At 34.8% G+C, this 23,129-nt stretch overlaps 3 protein-coding genes and 1 long non-coding RNA gene across 5 annotated transcripts in view; 2 read left to right on the top strand and 2 right to left on the bottom strand.

Annotated features, from left to right (window-relative positions):
* The window catches only part of LOC127175538 (glial cell line-derived neurotrophic factor), a 24,631-nt gene extending 14,086 nt beyond the window's left edge, over positions 1-10,545 (top strand). The window contains exons 3-4 of the mRNA XM_051126667.1: positions 3,839-4,130; positions 8,705-10,545. Of these exons, the coding sequence (XP_050982624.1) occupies positions 3,866-4,130; positions 8,705-9,159 (720 nt within the window). The 5' untranslated portion in view covers positions 3,839-3,865 and the 3' untranslated portion in view covers positions 9,160-10,545. The remainder of the gene's footprint in view (positions 1-3,838; positions 4,131-8,704) is intronic.
* LOC127175583 (uncharacterized) overlaps positions 1-15,485 on the bottom strand; it is a 25,576-nt gene extending 10,091 nt beyond the window's left edge. The window contains exon 1 of the long non-coding RNA XR_007829008.1: positions 15,386-15,485. This is a non-coding gene — a long non-coding RNA (uncharacterized LOC127175583). The remainder of the gene's footprint in view (positions 1-15,385) is intronic.
* Positions 15,486-15,894: 409 nt separating this feature from the next.
* On the top strand, positions 15,895-21,561 carry capsla (calcyphosine-like a). Its single transcript, XM_051126682.1, has 5 exons — positions 15,895-15,952; positions 16,438-16,572; positions 18,034-18,211; positions 18,312-18,521; positions 20,693-21,561. The coding sequence occupies exons 2-5, from the start codon at positions 16,496-16,498 to the stop codon at positions 20,792-20,794; spliced, it is 567 nt and encodes a 188-aa protein (XP_050982639.1). The 5' UTR covers positions 15,895-15,952; positions 16,438-16,495; the 3' UTR covers positions 20,795-21,561.
* Positions 21,562-22,707: 1,146 nt separating this feature from the next.
* Positions 22,708-23,129, bottom strand: part of ranbp3b (RAN binding protein 3b) — a 20,175-nt gene continuing 19,753 nt past the window's right edge. For both annotated transcript variants that reach the window (XM_051126655.1, XM_051126646.1), the window contains exon 17: positions 22,708-23,080. In XM_051126655.1, the coding sequence (XP_050982612.1) occupies positions 23,037-23,080 (44 nt within the window). In that variant the 3' untranslated portion in view covers positions 22,708-23,036. The remainder of the gene's footprint in view (positions 23,081-23,129) is intronic.

Raw genomic sequence — 23,129 nt, forward strand, 5'->3', positions numbered from 1 at the left:
ACTAATGTTTTACAAACAGTCAGATCACAGCTGTTTAAAATAGATGATGAGGCAACACTTAATATACAACAATGACATCATAACATGATTCATCAATCATACTGCAGTTAACGTCAGACTTCATAATCAGCATGAAGCACGTCTCAAATTGAATTGTTCATTGCGCTCATAACAGTCTGTGTAAATAAAGTTAATTAGCAGAACAGCACTGATGGTAACGATTCTCCTCAACAGGCCAATTCATCAAACGGCCATCTCTGAAAACTCAAATTGCTGTTTGATTATTTGTACTGCAACTAAAGGACGATTAAAAGACGATTACAGCAGAAAGGCGAAAAACCGTTAGTGGTAATACATGCTGTATGAATCTGAAAGTTAGAAGTGTTCTGTTGTATATTGTAACACATTTTGCTGCCTGGATTACCCTTGATTTCAAAATACACAAATCTCAGGAAACCAATCAAGAACGTGCACAGGTCATAATTCAATTCCCCCCCCCAAAATCTGACATTTTGATTAAAGTAAGTGAAGCCTTTACATATTAGTGTTTTCATGAGAGTTTGGGTAGAAATATGACCGGAACATGTTTTCATGACACTCATTTAAATAATGATTATCTATTCATTATCACGTGTTGGACGTTTTAAGCGCTTAGACGTGCCAGATCTATATTTGGTCAAGTGAAGAAAGTGACGAGAGTGATAATGTCATTTCCAAAATACACATCGAACGAGATAAAAAGAGCAGAACGCAACAAAAATGACAACATGCTTTCCAACAGCATGAGAAGTTCGCTAAGACACTGGATACCAGACTTATTTAAAAAAAAAAAAAAAGACACTCGTTTTTCTGTTAAAGAGAATAATAGCTTATGTTTACTTTTATTTAAATACACACTGATCTCTTTCTAAACATAGAGAAATAGAGTAATGTCATGTATCAGGGTAAATATCACAAAAGCATGGCTATTTAATTAAAAAAAATATATAAAATAATAATAATAAAATTCTTTTTTTAAGTAGCTTTGGAAATATATATAATAACAACCCATTTTGAGGAATATTATGATTTTTTACATTATTTCTGACAAGTAATCACATTCTCCCACTAAACTGTCATTGTTATAATGCATCCAGATGTTTTACTATTTCATAATTTTGTTGTTTTTATATAAAAATGTACATAAATAAAATTATACAAAAAATAAATAAATAAAAATTGCCAAAAAATTAAACTATATATCAACTATAATTTGAGGGAAAATCAAAAAAGAAAATTAAAATTAAAAAGGTCACAATAAGAAAACAAATTTCCTAAAAATCTTTATCTTGTTCATTGCACTTGTTAATTTTTCTTTGCACTTTTGCATATAACCAGACATAAACCACTCATCTACGCTTGAAACTAAATACTTGGCCAAAAAAAAAATAAAAATAAAAAAATAAAATAAAATAAAATAGGGCCATTTTGAAAAAATGTTCTTCTATTTACTCTTTAGGACCTGGGGTAAAATCAAACTTCATTGAGTGATGTGGGCCAAAAGCTGTTGCTGTTATTTCCAACTATATTATATGAACATTTACATCTAATGATGAAAAGCAATTCACTATATATACACTTCAGCGCAAAAACAAAACAAAAAAAGTTAAATTGCCAGACTAAATTGCAGGTCATCATGGGCCAACTTAGGCACACCAACATGACTAAGCACCCCGACTTACATTGATCCAACAAGACCACCATAACATGCAGTCAATCTGGCAAAACACTTCCAGGATATACTGTCTGGATTTGTCCTTAAATGTTACCCATCTGTCATTTCCTGATCTGGGGAAGAGTTTTCCACCTTCCTCTCCTACTCTGGAAAAAAACGTAACTAGCGATAGCAATGAAAACAAAGGCTTTACAGCAAAAAAGGAATGTTCAACTGCAAAAACAACACTGCACTAGAAAGAGATTCCTCAGCAGGGAAAGCATGCAGTCTTTTGAGATGATAAAAGAAAAATATGTGTGTACATGCAGGCATAGATATATGCTCCATAGACCTGTGTTTAGCTGAACAAACAAAAGACAGCAGACAGATCTGACAGGGGACATTATACCAGCAGGCCCACATAGAAGAAAGCACTTTAGATTTCCCGAAAACTGGAAGGCCCATTAGTCACACCACCCATAGCATGCTTGGTTATTAAATATTTTGTCAAAGCGAAAGTGTCGTAACTGTAGCAAAATTCACTTAAAAATAAATGGTGTTTTTTTTAAAAACACTTTTGTTAAAGTTAATAGAACCATAAATGCCAGTAAAATCCTTTATTTAAAAAAAAAACTAAAATAAAAAACAAAATAAATCTAGATTCCATCTCAACCAGTCTAATTTCGACACCTGATGGAGGTCGGTTTATCATCATAAATCTGACTCACTGAATGGATCATCTCCGCAAACAAAGACTCCCCCTCAGGAAACGTCAGACTAATTGTTTGGGCTTGCTTGTGTTTAATGATGTCTCCACCCAGGTGGATGTTATGAAGGACACACCTTCATAAAGATGAGGAATCAATTGGGGGAAGGAGACAATATATAGAAAAGACCATGACTTGAAAGAAAGAGCCTCAGTTTATTCATCCAGCACAAACGATGAAACCTTTCAACACAGACATTCTTTAGGGTTCTAATTCTATAGGTTGTATTATAGTATACCTAAGGCTTATTAAAAACACACACACACTGTGTGCCAAGTATGCTGTGCAAACCAAAGAAAGTAAAACACATTATAGGTAAAGTCCCTAAAAGTGCATACTCCAGGCTTAAAATAACAGTTCACCCCATTATATCATCAACTTCCATTTTTGCCATTATTAAGTGGGTTGTGATTTATACTGCCAAGTTCTGAAAACAAAAATAAAAAGCAGTATAAAAACAGTCCTTTGGATGCATTGTGTCACGACTGATAGAGATGCAACCCAATTTAACACAACTAAGCAAACAAGAATCAATCACTACTGCAAAAAAACAAAAAAATTTTTTTTTCGAAGTTTGTTTTACAAGAAAATGCCATTTAAGTCTTTCTACTTCAGTTTTTTTCTGTAACTGTGAAATTTAAGAGTAATTTCTGAATGAAAACTGTTTCTACACTAATGTTTGTGTACATATAAATATTAAATATTACATTTTAATAATAAATATTCATGTTAATATAAATATTAATATTAGAATTCTATTCTGTTTTGTCTAATTCAAAATAAAACACTAAAAACTAAAACCAAATTGTAGCAAACAGTACAAGTGAATTCAAGCTTCATTATGATGCTCAATATGAAAAATAAATATATTAAATGGAAATTAAACTGAGGTTATTACATTTAAATTTAGGTTATTAAATTATTTATATTTTTAAAGATCAACTTTAAATAAATGTTAGATAATGGCAAGGTAAATTAGATGTAAAAACAGGGAAAATGAGACAGCACTATTAAACATCCAATACAGACTCATAAATAATTTTTACACAAGAGATCACACAAGAGATACGGACTCCTCAAATGGTGTTTTATTTTGCTTTTTGCCCATTTTAGCAATTTAAATTTAAATCTGCTTTTGTTGCATGGAGCTTGGATATCCTACCTCAAAAAGATAAACTGTTAAGATGACAATCTGTCATTTTTGAGCAAATTATTCTTTTTTCCCCAAACTTTTCCTCAGGGACTTTTTTACAGTTCACTGGAAGCTTTCAATAACTAAGAAAGCACCATATTTCACAAGACTGATAAAAATCCAGCCTGAGCTTAACTAAACCTCAACAAGCTGTCTAATGGGTTTGTTTTGACATGTGTTTTTCAGAGTTTCAATGCTCCACGCTGCTCTAAGATGAGGGTATGGAAAGAGGTCACCCTCGCCTTCATCCTGTTCGGTGCCTCGTTTTTCCTCCTGCTTATGAAAACCACGTTACCTGTTGGGTGGTCCTACCCAAAGGCCTTAGGGATTTCATCACACCCTTCCTCACAGTCACCAGCCACAGCACTTGAACCACCACCATCATCCTCATCTTCATCCTCATCAACCTCAGCGAGGAAACCAGTGCCGCGAAGGGCGGTCAGAGCCACCGAGGACATGGGCTCTCTTCTCTCCGAATGTAAGTGAAGCTATTTTTTGGTTTTCCTTAGCGATAGCGCCAGTGTGCATTTGGTGCGTTGACGTATACATGACGGGAAGGATTTAATGTGTCATTCTACAGTGGCTGTTGTGTTTATAGTACATGCCTCCGCAGCCAGCGATGCTCAGTCACACAACTCCTCATACATCATTCAGTTCACAGTTACCACAAAAATAGCATCTGCCAGCTCACTTGATATTTAAGACAAGACCGCCCAGGTAGTAGTAGAATATTTAACTAGTAGATAACTTGAAGATGCAGTTCATGTCAGAAATGTTGCGCTTCACAGGACTACTGTGCTACATATAGACAGAAAATATATAGAAAACATTTTGGATGCAAGTTTTCTAAAATGGTAAATAAGCAGATCATGCATTATCTAATTAAATATGTACTACTTTGCATTAATTTCCAGAACATAAATCTGAAAAGGCCAGGCTCAAATCTGAGTTTTTTTCTCAGAATTGTGAAATATAAACTCACAGTTGCGCATTAAGAAGTCAGAATTGCGAGAATTCTGAGAAATAAAGTCAGAATTGGGAGATATAAACTTACAAATCTGGCTTTTCTCCTCAGAATTGCAAGATATAAACTCCCAATTCTGACTTTTTTTTCTCAGAATTGTGAAATATAAACTTGCAATTGCAAGTTAAGAAGAAATTAAGTTGAAATTGAGAAATAAAGTCAGAATTGCAAGGCATAAACTCCCAATTCTGACTTTTTCTTTTCTCAGAATTGTGAGATATAAACTTGCAATTGCGCCTAAGTCAGAATAGCAAGAATCTTACTTTTTCTCAGAATTGTTAGATATGAACTCACAGTTGCTCAATAAGAAGTCAGAATTGCAAGAATTCTGAGAAATAAAGTCAGAATAAACTGCTAATTCTGACTTTTTCCCCCTCAAAATTAAGTTATACAAACTTGCAAAATCAGAATTGTGAGATATAAACTGCTAAGAAGAAATTCTGAAATTGAAATAAAGTCAGAATTGCAAGATTTCCCAGTTCTGACTTTTTTCCTCAAAATTAAGATTAAAATACAAACTTGAAAATAAACTGCAATTGCAAGTTTTTTTCCTCAGAAATTCAGAATTGAGATATAAACTTTTTTTCTCAGAATTGTGAGATATAAACTTGCAATTGCGCCTAGTCAGAATAGCGAGAATCTTACTTTTTCTCAGAATTCTTAGATATAAACTCATAATTGCAAGTTATAATGTCAGAATTGTGAGCTATAAACTTGCAAATCTGACTTTTTTTTCAGAATTGTGAGATATAAACTTGCAGTTGCTCAATAAGAAGTCAGAATTGCAAGAAGTCTGAGAAATAGTTGGAATTCTGAGAAATAAAGTCAGAATTTTGAGATATAAACTGCTAATTCTGACTTTTTTTCCCTCAAAATTAAGTTGTACAAACTCGCAAATATTACTTTTTCTCTGAATTGTTAGATATAAACTCATAATTGTGAGTTATAAAGTCAGAATGGCAAGCTATAAACTCGCAAATCTGACTTTTTTCTCAGAATTGTGAGATATACACTTGCAATTGCGAGATGAGAGGAAATTAAGTTGAAATTCAGAGATATAAAGTCAGAATTGCGAGATATAAACTCCCAGTTCTGACTTTTTTCCTCAGAGTTATATGATACAAACTCCGAAATCTGACTTTTTTTTCTCAGAATTGTGAGATATAAACTCCGAAATCTGACTGATTCTCTGATATCTCGCAATTCATATGGTTTCATTGACAGAAATCTACAGAAACACATAAAGTGCAATAAAATAAACAAAGTGTACTTTGGATGTTTTCATTACTCTGAAACAACATCTCAAAACTGACCAGTGAATAAAAAAAAAAAACTATGTTTTTGCCTTTAAACCCATACGTAATATACTCCTGGATGTGCTTAAAGTTGTTATGGCAAGGACTGTCAGTCAAAAATGTAGAAAGAGACAAACATTTCATCTCATGAAGATTATTTAAGGAACATTTCTAATTAAATTTAGGTCATTATCAACAATATTTTTCACACCGTTTCTTCAGTGCCTATGTTGAAATGGCTGCATGAACAGGGTGTACTTACATGCAAAAGCAATTTTCTTAAAACACATCCAGAGTGACTTGTAAAGATTGCAAAGAAAGCAGACTTATTCTCATCTTACATATAGAGCAGTGTTTCCTAACCTGGTATACATTTGGATGTCTACCTCAGCTGACACCCAACCTGGTGTCTCTAAAGAGAAGCTAATAAATTCAATGAGGTGTGTTACTTTAGAAAAACACACTAAATGTGCAGTGGTAGGTACTGCAGGGCGAGGGCTGGGTGACACTGACACGGAGTAGGAACAAGCTCAATGCAAAAATGCTCTAAAGCCATCTTAAAGACGGACATAATCCTGCTTTACAACTCTGATCATTACAATGGTTTAAAGGGAGCCATTGAATCCTTGACAGAATATGCAGGTTAAGCCCTACACACACGCATTTACTTCCATCAAAACTTATTAGGTATGTTTACATACTCTAATTTTTGCAGTTGCATTTAGTTGCACAGCCCTAAGCTAGACAATTTTAAATGGAAAGCACATGGAGACCTGAAGCTGAAGTTTCCCGCTTCTCAGATGTGTTTCCTGAAAATAAGACTTAAGTAATCTCACATGTCGCCTTTAGAGTTTCAAAACGACACTTGGAGACAAAGTCTCAATCAAAAGTCAATCTCAATACGAAGTCATACTGAACAACTATAAAGCCCAAACATACCGCCTATCCACATTAATTTTATAGTTCTACAGACCACAGTGAAGGTAGACGCCATAAAAATGTAATTAGACACAGATGAAAATACAAAAAAAAAAAAAAAAAAAAACTATATAAAAAGGGCTAAACAATATAATTTTTTTTTTCTGGCCAGCAGTTAACACTATAAATTCAAAACCACACTTTTGCTGGAAAACAATGATATGATGCTTTGTAACACATTCTTAGTAATGCTTTCAAGTTATATTTAACCACATCTGTGTTAGCCAGCTAGATTAACAACATTATCGTGAAAAATCAGCAGAATTAAAACAACAATGTACAATACAATAAGTCTGCAAGATATTTACAAAATCAGACATTTTCAAACATTTTCTCATGCTGGTCCACTTAACCTATAGAATGAACTTTACGTCTAAACCCAACTTTAACCTTGTTTTCTTTTGTGTCAAATTAAATACGCTTTCCACCCTCAACAAGGTCCTTTTTCTTACTGTATTTCAACAATTGTTTTATTTTTGTCTACTTTTGCTTCTAAGGAACTTTAGTAAAAACACTGATGACAAAATTGATACTAAAAGCAAACATTACTAAGGTCTGAAACACACTCTATACAAGTATGTGAATGCAAACACTTCTAAGGTGAATGCATAGATGTGTCAGACAATCACAATGCACGTACGTGTTCCCACAAGACTGGCTATATTAGCACAAATGGTCTTCTACAGTGAGCCGTTTCTTTCAGATCAACTACCATGGCACAGGTAATTTTGAGGACTTTGTGTGATTGTACAGTATGCAATTTTCACAAAATCTCTTAAAAATAACCTCAAAACTTAATTTACTCTAAACAATAATATGGGAAAAGCAACTCAAATACTAAAACTCTTCTGGGTTTTGTGTACAAATTCAGCAGCTCTCTACAGGGAGCCATCTATAAACGTCTTTCTCATTAAGATTGGTCTCACTTTATTTTAAGACCAATTATATCTATTAACTAGCGTATTGGCTGTTTATTAGTACTTATAAAGTACATATTATTGCCTTATTCTGCATGGCCATATTTTAGATCCCTACCCAATACCTAAATTTAACAACTACCTTCCTAACTATTAATAAGCAGCAAGATTATTGAGGCAAAATACGTAGTTAAAAGTAAGGTAATATTGAGAATTGTGCCTTAAAATAAAGTGTGACCAATCTTTAGAGAGAATTTGAGCTGCTTTTCCCAAGTTTGTGTTTTGAGTAAAATAAGGTTTGAGGTTAACAGAGATTTTCACATTTTGTTCAACAACGTATTGTAAATTACATACAGTCAGACCTCAAATAAGAATTTAATCCATAGTATTTTTTATAAAAGCATAAGTAATTTTCAAGTAAGTACAAAAAAGCTACACGTGAGTTTACGTTTGACAAACAACAGGTGTAACACACCCAGAGTGACTTCAAAATTCACATTTAAACTTGATTGTGCATAATTTATGTTATATAGCAAAATGTGAATGTAACCTTTGAAAGGATCTTATTTTTATCCATAAATCCAAATCCAAACCACAGAAACTCCAGAGGGAATCCATGCTAAATTAGCCTGGCTTTGGTTTAATGACATTAAATCAACTTTTGAGAACTGGGGTTTGTTACCGGCACAGTAACACAAACACACATTAAGTATGTTTAATGGCACATTAGTAAAACGTTTGGAACGCATACACATTTGCATACTTATGCAAAGTATGTTCCTGGCCTAAGTACTTTATAAGTATTAACTTTCTTTTCTGGCTGTTTTTATTCCTCTAGTCTCGTACCTCTTCCAAAGCTTCACCGAAGGCGAGTTAAAGAAGGTGATTGCGACCCTTGTGGATCAGAAGGAGAGGAGGATCAGAACCGAGACGGGACGGAGAACTAAGCGAGCACGGAAGGGCCCGAAGCCGTGCTCTCTACACGAGATCGAGCTCACGGTGAGCGAGCTCGGGCTCGGGTATGAAAGCGACGAGACGGTGCGTTTCAGGTACTGCAGCGGAAAGTGCATCCATGAACGACGCAACTATGACTTTGTAATGGAGCACATGCAGTTAAATAACGGCTCCAGCGAGAAAGGCCGGCGAGGACGGGATAACGTAAAAAAAGACAAGGCGCGCTACGCCCCATGTTGTCGCCCTACGAAGTTTGAGAAGAAAATGTCTTTCTTTGACAACAAGGACCGATTCTACACCATTCAGAACGTCTCTGCGAGAGCGTGCGGTTGCGTATGACATTCCGGTAACTATGGAAACTTCAGGGAGAATGTCTATACGTTATGACATCAACAGACAATGTTTCAAAAATCCATGGTAACCACCGGAACTTTGGAACTTTGGAACTTTCTCCATCTCACCTCAGCATGCAGAAACCATGGAACTATTCGAGAACGTAGGGCAAATTGCAATTTCTAGATACTGAGAGCGTCCCGCTGTGCCACAATGGAAAGAGTGAAAGCTACAGAAAAGTGATACACAAAACACAAAAAACAAGGCCTGAATTTTTTTAAAGCCTTGGGAACTATGGGAAAAAGTTTTGCTTCTGCCTTTTCAGTGGTTACTGGCACTTTCAATTAGCACAGGGCACTGGACTTTAACCAAAGGTGGATTGTTGGTTTAATTCGATGGGACCAAAGGCAGGCGGGAGACCCCTTTTGCCTTCCACTGGAAACCTATGCAGAAGAACAAGTACAGATATAGTAGTATTTAACCGAAGATATATATATATATAAATATATTATTGGTAGAGGGCTACAGCGACAACTGTACGCTGCTCGTTTTTGTTACGAATCTGATTACTGAAGTATGAAGTGCAACGCAGCTGTGAAAACTACCTCATTTCTTTCTTTGGTTCTTTTTTGTTTGTTTTCTTAGAAGAATGTACACGCAATGAATCTTGTTCTACCGCACCCACTTCCTGGGATTACGTTAGTCAGAAATATGAATCAGAGGTATACGTGTAGAGAAATGCTTCTCGATCAAAAGTAGGATGGATATTATTTAAAACAACACTGTCACTTGAAACGTATATGCACACTATATCAAACCACTGAATTTGACCTTAAAGCCTTGCCAAAGCATGTCTGATCAAATCCAAGCTTCTCTCATCTTTAAGACAATTTATACCCAGATATTTATGTTTAACATAGGAATAGGTGATCCAATTCCAAGCGCCGATAGGGAAAAGCACAGCTTTAAAAGTTTTCTCAAAGGTGTCGTCCCTCAAAGACCTTAAAAGTTAGTTTTTCTCATGGTCACGCTCATGTTTACATTTTTCGAGACAATGATATTCAAGATACATTGTCTTTTGGAAAGTAACTCCAGGTTTAGTCCTTCTCAACAGCAAGCATGTACATTTATTATCCTTAAACATATTTACGGACAAGTAATTGTAACCTAAATACTGTTAGAAATAAAGGTTTTTCAATGGTTCTTTGTAGCACTTTACATTAAGCAAAGATATGTCCCAATAAGAACCATTTTCTGCTGTACAAGTTTATCAAAAATCCATAAAATTAAAAATCTTTAGATCAACATATTGGTTTTTGGGTTCTAACATTACATACGGTTCAATCACAGATCATTTTATCTTCATATCAAAAGAAAGGCATAAACAATATATTTCACAAAGAAAATTAGATTTGTTTTTTTTTTTTACAAAATAAGATTTTTTTTTTTATTTTGACTTTAGGTTCATGGCAATTGATTGCACTCATTCTCACTACAATAAGACAAAAAATGAAAATTAATGAAAAATGTAATTTTTTTTATAGTGAACTATCTGATAGTATGTTTTACTGGTGTTCATTTTTGTTGATTTAAATAGTTAAAAAAAAAATACTGTACTGCAGTAAGAATCCAATGCAAGTCTGTCAGTAATATCCCATAATAACTGAAAAAAAAAAAAAAAAAAAATACAGTAATGCATTTTTTTTTTTTTTTTTGCAAAATGGGCATAATTGCTTTGCAAAACATTTAAAAAAAAACAATTTTCTTGATGTTATATATATATATTAAATAAAAGACCTGGACAAATGTAATGAGAATTACCGATATGCAATGTTCTAAAGCATGGGTGTCAAACTCCGGTCCTGGAAGGCCAGAGGCCTGCAGAGTGCAACCTTAATAAAACACACCTGATCCAACTAAACAAGTCCTTCAAGCTTAATTGAAAACTGCATAGTATGTGTGTTGGAGCAGGGTTGGAACAAAACTCTGCAGGGCTGCGGCCTCCAGGAACTGAGTTTGAAAGCTAAATAATTACTTAAAGTTTGTGCATCTTAAATGGTTCTCTAATGACATCAGGCTGCAAAAACCCTTTAAACCTTTATTTTTAAGAGTGCACATGCTTCGCCCTACCATTAGAAAATGTTCTTTATGTTATCTTAGTTTCTGGACTAACTATAGAGCATGAATCTATCATAAACACAGTTAACTGATCGCTGTATGTGGGAAGATGAACTGCTGAAGAGACTAATGGTGGAGTTGTAAGCGGTTCTAAGCTGTTCAGACGTACAGGATTAAGCATTAAGTTTAGCCTTGTCCTTTCGGAAACATGCTGTAAAAGTGTATCCAGTCTTCTCACTGCTACATTCCAGTTAAATTTCTGTATACATTACACAATACTTCATGTAAATCAGAAACACAAAAGGACAAATCTGTTTTATACACAAAGCGTGCTGAACAATCTGATAGAGCTGAATTTGGTCTGAATCAAATGAGCCACAATCCCCATATTGGTTCATAGATTATTACGATAGTCTACAACGATGTTTCTTGATATTCGTTCACATAACTACTTCATGATTGCTGTTCTTTCTCACTGAAAAAGACTGTGGTCTAATTGAATAACTCTGAAGTAATTAAGGACAAATCTACAAATGAGATTGGAGTCACGCCAGGATCCATCAAGCCCTAAACACGTCTTTCCTTCAAAGCTAATGGAATTACTGTAAAAACAAGGCAACAGCTAATGGAGCATGCAGTCGTTTTACACGGATCAATTACATTTCAGTTCAGCTGAAAAATTTGTTTTGTCACTGTGTATTTGAATTGTAAATTAAAATATAATGTACCTTCTAAATGAAAATGGAATTGCCACACACCGTCATAGTCAGCGGAAGGTATTACTCAAGTTTAAACAATCAGTACATCCTGCCCTGTGAAAAGATCAGCAGTAGACAAGACAACATGTCTTCAATTTGTTTTTAGAAATTTAGGGCACCCTGCCAATGATGGAATCCTAGTAAGCGATTAAACTGTGTCTAAGCTTGCTAACTGGACAAAGGAGGTGATCGCTGACTTCAATAAGGCAGTACCAGTGTTGTCTGTGCAAATAAAATTCTTATATTTTTGTTTTGGAAAATTGCAGTGAATACAATTTGTAAATTAAATTGAACATTTGCTTAAAATTTGCTTACCCTCAGGTCATCCAAGATGAGTTTGTTTCTTCACCAGAACAGATTTGAAAAAGTTTAGCATTACATCACTTGCTCAATGGATCCTCTGCAGTGAATGGGTGCCATCAGAATGAAACTGGAGGAAGCAATATTATGGATTATGGAGTCACATTATAGCCAGAAGCAACGGTTTGAACGCTTTGAAGTGTCTTGATGGGTTTATTTCTTACAAACACAAAGCTTTTGGCTTTACAAATCTTGTGTGGATTACTTGTGGATTACTGTGATGTTTTTATTGGACTCTCATTCTGACAGCACCCACTCACTGTAGAGGATCCATTGGTGAGTACATTTTCAGCAAATTTTAATTTCTGAGTGAACTAAACTAGATGTCAATTAGCATGTAAAAGTTTTTGTCCCCCTCTGAAAAAGCTAATGCAAATAAGACAAGGGGTTCAGTGACTCCACTTCTGTCCATTTATATTGGAGTGGAGTACTTGAGTGTTTGTATTTGTGTGTACAACAAATGAGTTGAAAGTACTGCGGCAGTATTACAGGAATGCGAATGTGTTTGTGTGTGTGTGCGTGTACATGCGTGTGTGTGTTGTTGTTACATTTCCCATGTCAACCAATCATGCATTTGGGAATGTTGGATTTTTCACACCAACAGCAGAAATGTCGATGCAGTGCATCTGTATTGTGGATAAACAGTATTTATTGCAAAATGCTTTTCATTTATATTTAGATATTTCAGGAGGGAGACAGAAACTTATTTATTATTTTACACTTGTGCCAAATGGAATTTCTAAAGTCGGCTGAATAAACATACCCAGCTTACAACAAAACAGAAAAAGTTGCTTATTTGTCTTGGGTTTCTAAATTCACATCCCTGTTTATGCTCAACTACAAGATGTGCAGACGGCAGATTTACAACGCCGCAACTTCGAAGCACAAACAGAAGAATTCAATTCTGGTGGGACAGACCTTGTTTACAACTCTTTGATGTTTAAGCAGTTGCATGGGGTGATGTAAGGACGGTAAAGAAACAATAAAAAAATAAAACAATAACATAAATAAGTGGACGATTCGTTACGGTCAAAGCAAAAACAGATTCTCGGAACGCAAAATCCAAAATAAGTAATTTCATAAGCATTCACCCCAATATGACACATTTATACCATCACTGGTGCAGCCAGTCAGGTTTCGAGGCCACATAAATAGTTAGATTGAGATCACTTGTGTTGCCAAGGGGTTTGATTCTAGTATAAATACACCTCGGTCTGGAAGGTCCAACTTTCTGGTGAGTCAGAACTGTGGCAGAACCGCCATTAAAGAAACAAAAGATCAATCCAAGCAGCTAATTGAAAAGCATGAGGAAGGAAATGGATACCAGAAGATTTCCGAATGTGTATTCCTTGGAGTACAGTTAAATCAATCATTAAGAAATGCAAGAAGCTGTAAATCTAAGAGAAGCCACCAAGAGACCAAATGACAGCTAGACTACCAAAACCAAGACAGAGGCTGTACTTCAGAAACCTGCCGTCTTAAGTGATAAATCTGATTAATAATTTACAGGCCAACTTTAAAAAAAAGGCTGTTCAACCTGTATGCAACCTGACCAAGCTTGAGCAGTTTTTAAACAGAACAATTGTGGGAGAAAACCCTGTAGCTGCCAGATGTGCAATGTGTGTTGACATGAAAGAATATTTTACTGTTGATCAGTGTCAAAAAACCTAATTAATTCCTCTAAATGTTGTAAAACATGAAGGCTTCCCAGGGGGGTGAATACTTCTCACTGGCACAGTACGTTTGTAAAATCATGTTAATTAACACATTATTTGGGTTTTACCATCGCATAATTAACTGAAGTGTTTTGAACAAATGTTCAAAAGCACAAACCCATGCAAAAAAAACCCTTACAGAAATGAAAGTGGTGATTCAAACTTGTGCAGAGAAAACATCAACAGAGAAGCTTGTTAAGCACCATTTCAACATGACCACAAGTACAACTGTTGCTATTGGCTGTAAACATGTAGCCCATTGTAGGGCGACTGTCAGATCTGGGTTACTTCATTCTGTGGGCGTCATTCTGACCGCAGCATCACTGATGCATTTCACCGTCGCACCCATGACTCCAATGACTCTATGCAACCTCTAATGCTCTGTGAGAAGTCCAGTTTATGTTTACAACCACTGAGGTACAGTAAACAAGAAAGCATAAACTATTTCTCGGTTGGTCCAAGATTCTAATCTTCCTCTGAGTGGTAAAAATTTACAAAACTGAGCTCTGTTACTTTTCACTCCACAACAGATCAAAAGCATTTCAGCAGCTTCTCCTGTAAATCTGGGCATCTAATAGTAAATAAATTATAAACATTTTCAGCTGTTTACAACATGAATGCCTTTGGGTGAATCTCGTGAAACATCTATGGGTCAGCTTTCAGAATAATGCAATCAAAAAAACACTAATGTGAACCAAATGAGAATTACCAATGAGAATCAATAAATGGGAATTGGAAATACAGTAATAATGTGTGTGTTAAAGATAATATGTGACTCTCGACCACAAAACCAGTCTTAAGCAGCACGGGTATATTTGTAGCAATAGCCAAAAATTCATTGAATCGGTCAAAATGATCGTTTTATGCCAAAAATCAATTAAAAATCATGTTTCATGAAGGTAATTTGTAAATTTCCTACCGTAAACATATCGAAACTTAATTGATTAGTAATATGCATTGCTAAGAACTTAATTTGGATAACTTCAAAGGCGATTTTCTCAATATTTTGATATTTTGTTTTTGCACCCTCAGGTTCTAGATTTTCAAATAGTTGTATCTCGGCCAAATACCATCAATGGAAAGCTTATTTATTCAGCTTTCCGGTGTTTTATAAAGTACCCTCATCACTGGTTTTGTGGTCCAGGGTCATATATAGACTTATTTCCATGAGAATCTGACTTCACAGGTTTTGACAGGCTTCAAAAATACTCTAAAACAAACTTTCTCAATTTATAAACTAGCTCAGACATGAAGAAGGGTTGTTTAGACGATTCTCTTTACCTGTACTTAAGTCCCGTGGTTTACCGTGGTAAATAAATTTGAATACATCAATTTAAATGAACAGAAGTTTATGAGAAACGCATTTATCCGTCAAGCCGATTCAGCGTCACGTGATCGCCCATTCCCGCCTTATACAAGATTACCTGTAGTTTCCGTTAAAACAATTACTACAGTAATTATTCATTCAGACATTAAAAAAGTTATACAAAAAATTCAGAAAATACATTACACTGATTCAATATGAATTTATATCATTTTACAATACAAAAAAATAGCCGAAATAATAAATGTAGTTGACTAACACGCAGGAACAAAGGCTACCATGGTAAAACACAGCTACAGATAAATTTAAAAATGTTAACTGAATATATATATATATTTTAAAAATATTACTTTGTTCAGATGTTACAGTCCCGTGTTTTGACGCTAAACGCTTGAAGGTAATGATTGACACGCGTTACAGCCAATCAAAAAGAGAGTTGAGTTTGGAGGGGCGGAGAAACGCGCAGGTGCACCTGAGAAACACACGAGACCGCGCACTTCACAAGAGACCACCGCAAAAGACAGGTAGGCATATGATATTTCATATTTATTTGATTTAATCTATGTTTATTCAACTTTTTATTATTTCTACATATCAAAAAGCAAAACGTACATTAAGGACGACGCAAAAATAAAAGTTGATAGTGATGTTTTTCTTTTTAATATTTGGTCATTTATTTGTTTATGTTTTCAGAGCGAATGCTTAGGCTATGTCTAATAGATATGGTAATAATATAGCATATTAATATATTTAGTTGTCTGGCACTTTTCATTTTAACTCAATATAAAATGTCTAGAGAAAGATTAATAGCCTATATCACGTCTGTAGATAAACATGAGTGTGTCGTGTTTTATGGCGGCTTCTGTGTACAGTTGCTGTGGTTACACCCTTTGAGTTTATGTTTCCAAGCCAACAGAAATCGCTACATAATTAAAGCACCTCCTTGTTTGCCCACGTGACGTCTGGAGGACCACCTCAGTGCATTTCTGCATTCTTATTCCCTTGCCAGACCAACCTGAAGTTGCAGGCAGCTGAAGTGGATCCACAGAGACTCTACTGAGGTGCAAATGGCCGCAGATGCCGTGGAGGAGCTCAGGCAACAGTGCCTTAAGAGAGGCGCGGCGGGAATCAAGGGTCTTGGAAGGCAAGAGAAATACTCCAATGTGTTACAAACTATCTATAGGTCTTTGTGAATATATGAATCTATAATTTCGAAGAAGGACTGAGCTGTTGTTTTGATTTTCTGCTTGAAGCTGATGATGAAATATCACCAGTGTGCCCTTGAGCAAGGTAATTAACCTCAGATTACTCCAGAGGGAATGAACCACCGATGGGATGAATCTCACGAAAACCAAGTCATATTTCACCACAAAATCAAGACATATTTCACCACACAATCAAAAGAAAAAAAATAAGAAATATTGTGCATAAAGACAATTTTCATAAAAATGAAGCATGTTACTCATACATGCATTCACTTTGGGGTTGCTGATTAATGCAGTATTTTTCTGGTACAGTAAAATGCTGTATTGCAATAATTATTATTTAAATCAACATATATTGCAATTGAAAATGCACAACAACTGTTTACACTGCAATTGAAATACTATATGATTTGTTTGGCATTACAGAAGAAAACAAAAATCTTAAAATAGCATTTTATTTACACTTTTAAAAAAGTGATATGAACAATATGACAACATGTGTTTTCAATACTTTAACTCGTCAAAATAGTTTTAATTTGTTTACATCATATGAGATTCAGCTATAGTCAATTACACTGTAAAAAAAACACAATTTGAGTCAGTTTAAAATAATTTGTTACCCTACTGCCTTAAAATTTTAAGTTCAGTCAACGCAAATAAGTGTAGTCAACTTGAAATGTTAAGTTGTACTAAGTAACAACTTAGATATTTGTGTTTGTTTAAACTTAAAAGCTAGGTAAGTACGCCAGCTGCCTTAAAATTTTAAGTTGAATCAACTCAAATATCTAAGCTGTCACTTAGCATAACTTAACATTTCAAGTTAAGTTTCAAGAACTTAAATTTTTAAGGCAGCCAGGTAACAAATTATTTTAAATTGACTCAATAAATTGTTTTTTACATTGTAGAAAATAGGTATAGTAGTTAAAAAAAAAAAATAAAAGTGCTAGTTATACATAAAAAGTAAAGGTAGCAACCAAACTCAAGTTTTTAAGTTAAATTAGTTGAAATTTGTATGTACTTTTAATTGAGGGATTTTGTGTTCAGTATGACTTGGAAATGTTCTTGACATATTTGGAAGGTGATAAATATTTTAAATATTCATATTTCTCATTCAGCTTTTACAAAGGTAGAGGATTTTGAAAATATGATTAATTATGAAAATATGTCTAAGCTCAACCATATATCCAAGAACATATGAAGAGTTCATCAAAAACGTCCATCAAATACTTTTACTTTAAACTTGCTAAATCCCAGCCTCAGCCCAATCAGAAGTACTGGTACTTAGGTAGAAACCTATACATAGGAGCCTGATAAAAATGCTTATTTTAAAGAAAAACATCAGATGGACTCTTCAGGCTTTTGCATCTGTACTCTTCATATATTCTCTATATTTTTTCCAGAACGTTTCGCATTATGGACGATGATGGCAGTAAATCTCTAAACTTCCAGGAGTTTGAGAAGGGGCTGAAGGACTATGGCGTGTCTGTGGGGAAGGATAAGGCACAGCAGATCTTTGCCATGATGGACAAGGATGGAAGCGGCACTATCAACTTTGATGAGTTTCTTGAGAAACTAAGGGTATGAATGTGTTTTGGAGATGCACAATGTTTTCACAAACACCCTTTCATGTAAATTTCAATGCGACCTGCTTGTTCTTTTTTTTTTTATTTTGCTTCAGCCACCCATGTCGAGTGCACGGAAGCAGGTGATCGATCAGGCTTTTCAGAAGTTTGATAAGACAGGAGACGGCGTTGTGACCGTAGCAGATCTACAGGGTGTCTACAACAGCAAACATCACCCAAAATACAAGAGCGGAGAGTGGACGGAAGAACAAGTTTTCCACTCCTTCCTAGAAAATTTCGACTCTCCGTGTGACAAAGATGGAAAGGTATCTCCAGTTTGCTGGATATGGGATGCTGATAAGGTTCTGAAACTAGATAGTATTGTCATCATCATCCTTATATGTCCTGCTCATACACAATTCTGTAATAATTTTACATAATTTTACATATTAACCAGAAAATGTGTAGGCTGAAGCCTCAGGTTACTTTATCCACCTTATTTCATAATGTCACTTTAGCTACTAAATTTAACCTATAAAATCTATTAAAACATAATGAATAAAACACCTTAGGACTTTATACATAACTTACACATTTTAAAAGTTACTCATAATTTGAATTTTATATTTGTTTATCGCCTTTTTTTTTGAGAGTTTTTTATTGGTGAAAGTCAACTGCACATGCCAAATTCCTTGTCACAGTTATTCCCCTTTAGGTCCATTCAGAACTATTTTTATCCAGCCAATGAACGATGAAAACATTGATGACCAATCAGAATCCATCCTGTTTTGAATAGAGCAAGTATTTAAAGCAGCAGATGACAAAACTGCAGCCACTCAGAATAAACAGAACATTGGTGTGGACGCTAAAGTATGGAAGTCCATTTCCGCCACTCAAAAGAAAAAATGCTACTGTGACTTTTTTAGCGGAATTGCGTGATACAAACGCACAATTCTGGCCTTTTTTTTCTCAGAATTGTGAGTTATAAAGTCAGAATAGTGAGATATAAACTCACAATTGCGCCTCAGAATTGCAAGATACAAACTCACATTTTTTCACAGAATTGCAATTTCATATCTCGCAATTCCAAATTATTAAGTCAGAATTGAGACATTTCAATTCTAAGAACATATCAGTTTTTTTTCACAAACAAAATTTATACTCGCAGTTGCCAGTTTATTTCTCACAATTCTAAGAAAAATAGTCAGAATTGCGAGATATAAACTCGCATTTGATGAAAAAACATCTGAATTGCAAGTCAGAAAAACTCAGTCCTCACAGTTCTGACTTTTTTCTCGCAAATGCAAGTTTAAATCACAATTCTGACTTTATAACTCGCAATTAGAGATAAAAACTCGCATTTCCGAGTAAAAAAGTCAATTTTATGACTCGCAATTCCCAGTTTATATATCTCATGAGGAAAAAAAGTCAAAATTGTGAGATATAAACTCGCTTTTCCATAAAAGTCAGGATTGCGAGAAAAAAGTAAGAATTGTGAGACACAAACTCATATTTGCAAGGAAAAAAGTCAGAATTGAAAGTCAGAAAAACTTATCATTCTGACTTTTTCTCACAAATACGTTTGTATCTCTCAATTCAGACTTTTTTCTCGCAAATGCAAGTTTATATCACAATTCTTACTTTATAACTCGCAATTCCCAGTTTATATCTCACAATTCTGAATACATTCAGAAGTCAGAAAAATCTGAATTGTAAGAAAAAAGTCGGAGTTGTGAGATAAACACAATTGCGAGTTATAAGGTCAGAACTGTGAGATATAAACTCGCATTTGCAAGGAAAAATTTCAGGATTGCAAGTCAGAAAAACTCCCAATTCTAACTTTTTTTCTTGCAATTCAGATTTTTTCTTGCAAAAGCAAGTTTGTATCTCACAATTCCGACTCAACTCGCAATTTCGAGTTTATATCTGACAATTCTAACTTTTTTTTTCGCAAATGCGCGTTCTTATCTTGCAATTCAGACTTTTCTCGCAATTCCGAATTCTTATTTTTTTTACTCAGAATTGTAAGATATAAACTAGCAATTGCGAGTATAAATTTTGAGGAGGGAAACGCTTGATATGGTCTCAGAATTGCGAGTTTATATTTCTCAAGTCTGATTTATTAATTTGCAATTGCGTTTCATAAAGTCAGAATTGCAAAATATAAACGTGAATTTTTTTTAGAATTGTATATTTATATTACGCTATTCTGACTTTCTCAGAATTTAGAGTTTATTTCACTGAATTTATAACGCAATTCTGACACAAAAAGTCATAATGGGGAGTTTATATCATGCAATTCTTACTTTACTTGCGAGTTTATAATTCTGAGAAAAAATTCAAAATTGCGAAATAAAAAGTCGCAATTAACTTTTTTTTTAATTCAGTGGCGGAAACGGGCTTTCATAATTTGTGTGTTTTTTTTAAGAAATGATTTTTAAAATCAAGGGGTTTATACGTTTATAACGTGCTAAAGTCTTATTTCTTCCCGTGCCAGGTGACGCTGGAAGAGTTTGTGAACTATTACAGCGGAGTCAGTGTTTCTATTGACAGCGATGAGTATTTCATTACCATGATGAAGAACGCATGGAAGCTGTAGTCATCATCATCATCATCTCTGATGCGCTCCCAAATCAGTTTTGACGCATTCGTTTTGTTATTAGAAGAAAAACTACTGAAATTGCTCAGATTGCACACTGTTTACTTGTCTAATTAAACGTCTTTGGTTTCTACATCTTGCCTTGATGTTTCACACACTGCTTGTTTCCAGAAGACGAAATGAACGCATGTGAATCTTGACCGGGACTCGAGTTAACGGCGTGACAGCTGTCAAAACCAGGCCTTGTAAGACGTCCGCTTCAAAGAGCGTAATTGAGTCCTCTGACAAACACTCTTCAATCACATGATAAATCGCGCCAGCTGTTTAGGCTGTAAACTTGTGCATCGATTCATTTTATGCAGTATATGTGCTGTAGAGTCAGATGATCACAAGCGCCTGTGTTTGCTGCGCCATCTGCTGAACATTCACAACATCACACTATTAAACATAAAAAAAGAACAACCTAAAGATTAGGAGAGTAAGATTTTATACTTGATACATTTATTCATCAAGGACGCAATAAGTGACAGTAAATATGTTATAATGTTACAAAAAGTCTATTTCAAATAAATGCGGTTTTTGAACGTTCTATTCATCAAAGAATCATTAAAAATAAAATGTATCACAGTTTCCACAAAAATATGAAGCAGCACAACTGTTTTAAACATTGATGCATTGTTGAGCAGCAAATCGGCATATTAGAATGATTTCTGAAGTATAATGTGACACTCAAGACTGGAGTAAGGATGCTGAAAATTCAGCTTTGATCACAGGAATAAATGACATTTTAAAATATATTCAAATGGAAAACAGTTATTTTAATTGTAATAATATTTCACTGTTTTACTGTATTTTTGATCAAATATATGCAGCTTTTGCATTAGCATAAACCCTATATATATATATATATATATATATATATATATATAGATTCATCCACAATTAACAAATTCAACAAAATCAAGATTATTCCTTGTGAGAAACTGAAGTAGAGGCCCACGATTTGACATAAGACAAAATTTTATTTCAAATGTTTCATCTTTTTTAACTTTGATATTACTATTTATTTTGTAAAGGAGTTCGGAGACATGGTGTGCTAGTAAGTGATAATATACGCATAGAAATTTACAGAACATTCAAGGGTACAAGTTTTTTTTGTCCTTTTTTTCTGTCTAAATGCACTCAAACTTCCAACACACGAAGAAAATCTTCATTTCTGACAAATCGTCTCCAAATGACATGAAAATGGATAAAAAGTTAATATAGTAAATCAATATTTTTAAAAAAAGGCCAACACAATACAAACCCTCAGAATATGGAAAATAAAAACAAATACCGAGATGCTGCTTTAAATGTTAAATTCTCATCAGATCAACTAAAAAAAAAAAAAAAAAAAAAAAAAAAAAAAAAAAAAAACATTAAACATTATCTGCCCCTAAACGAAGCTACACAACTCAATTAGATGTTTCAAGAGACGTTGGGTGAAGATATTTTTCTCTTTTACAGGGGGTGAGATCTAGAAACAGATTCACTACAGCACGAGTCCGTGTGCCCGTTAAGTCCTTTATTCGTTAACACCAATGAGAAATCTAACTACCATCTTAGCAGACTAGTAAGAGTGTCAGCTTGTCCTAGAAAGTGAGTATATCCAGGAGACGCTCGGTGAAACTGGCAGAAATCAGCTGGGAAAAATGGTACAACTATACGGAACACAGCAGAGGTCAGGTGACCGTGGAGCTTCCAGCCAGCTGATTGGCCGACAAGCGTGAGGAAGCCGAGAGCCAATGGAAAGGGAGAAAGAGAGAGAGACATAGAGAGAGAATGAGTAAAAAACGGTCCCACGGTAGAAACTGCAGTCTTGATGAGCCACGTCTTAAACGGAGAGAGAAACACCCTCACACTCATCAATATGATGAGCGACCAAGTCCGAAGCCATACATGGAAAAGTCTCTGTTGTTGTTTTTTTTTTTCTTTTTTGTTGTCTTTTTAATTTGTTTATTTGCAGTCCAAGAGGAAAAAAACAACTAAAAACAAACAAAATGATTTAAAAAACAAAAACAACTCCAGATTTACAATAAATGTTGGAGGGGAAAATGAACTACAGAAGTTTGGGTGAGAGAGACTCCGCTCCAGGGGTCCACGGCTCCGGTCCGAGGGGTCCGTGCCGGTCTGGGCTGTCCACAGAAATGCCTGGGCTAAAACCCCCGATGGGCGGCTGTGGGTCGGGCAGAGGGTCAGGATGCTATGTGCTCTCGGCGGCTGGGGTCTCGCTGCTCTCACAGTTACCTGGAAGAAATAAAGTGGAATTATTTTATTGTATATATTTATTGGTTAT

This window comes from Labeo rohita, chromosome 2 (assembly GCF_022985175.1).
Source record: "Labeo rohita strain BAU-BD-2019 chromosome 2, IGBB_LRoh.1.0, whole genome shotgun sequence".
In the NCBI taxonomy this organism is placed as follows: Eukaryota; Metazoa; Chordata; class Actinopteri; order Cypriniformes; family Cyprinidae; genus Labeo; species Labeo rohita.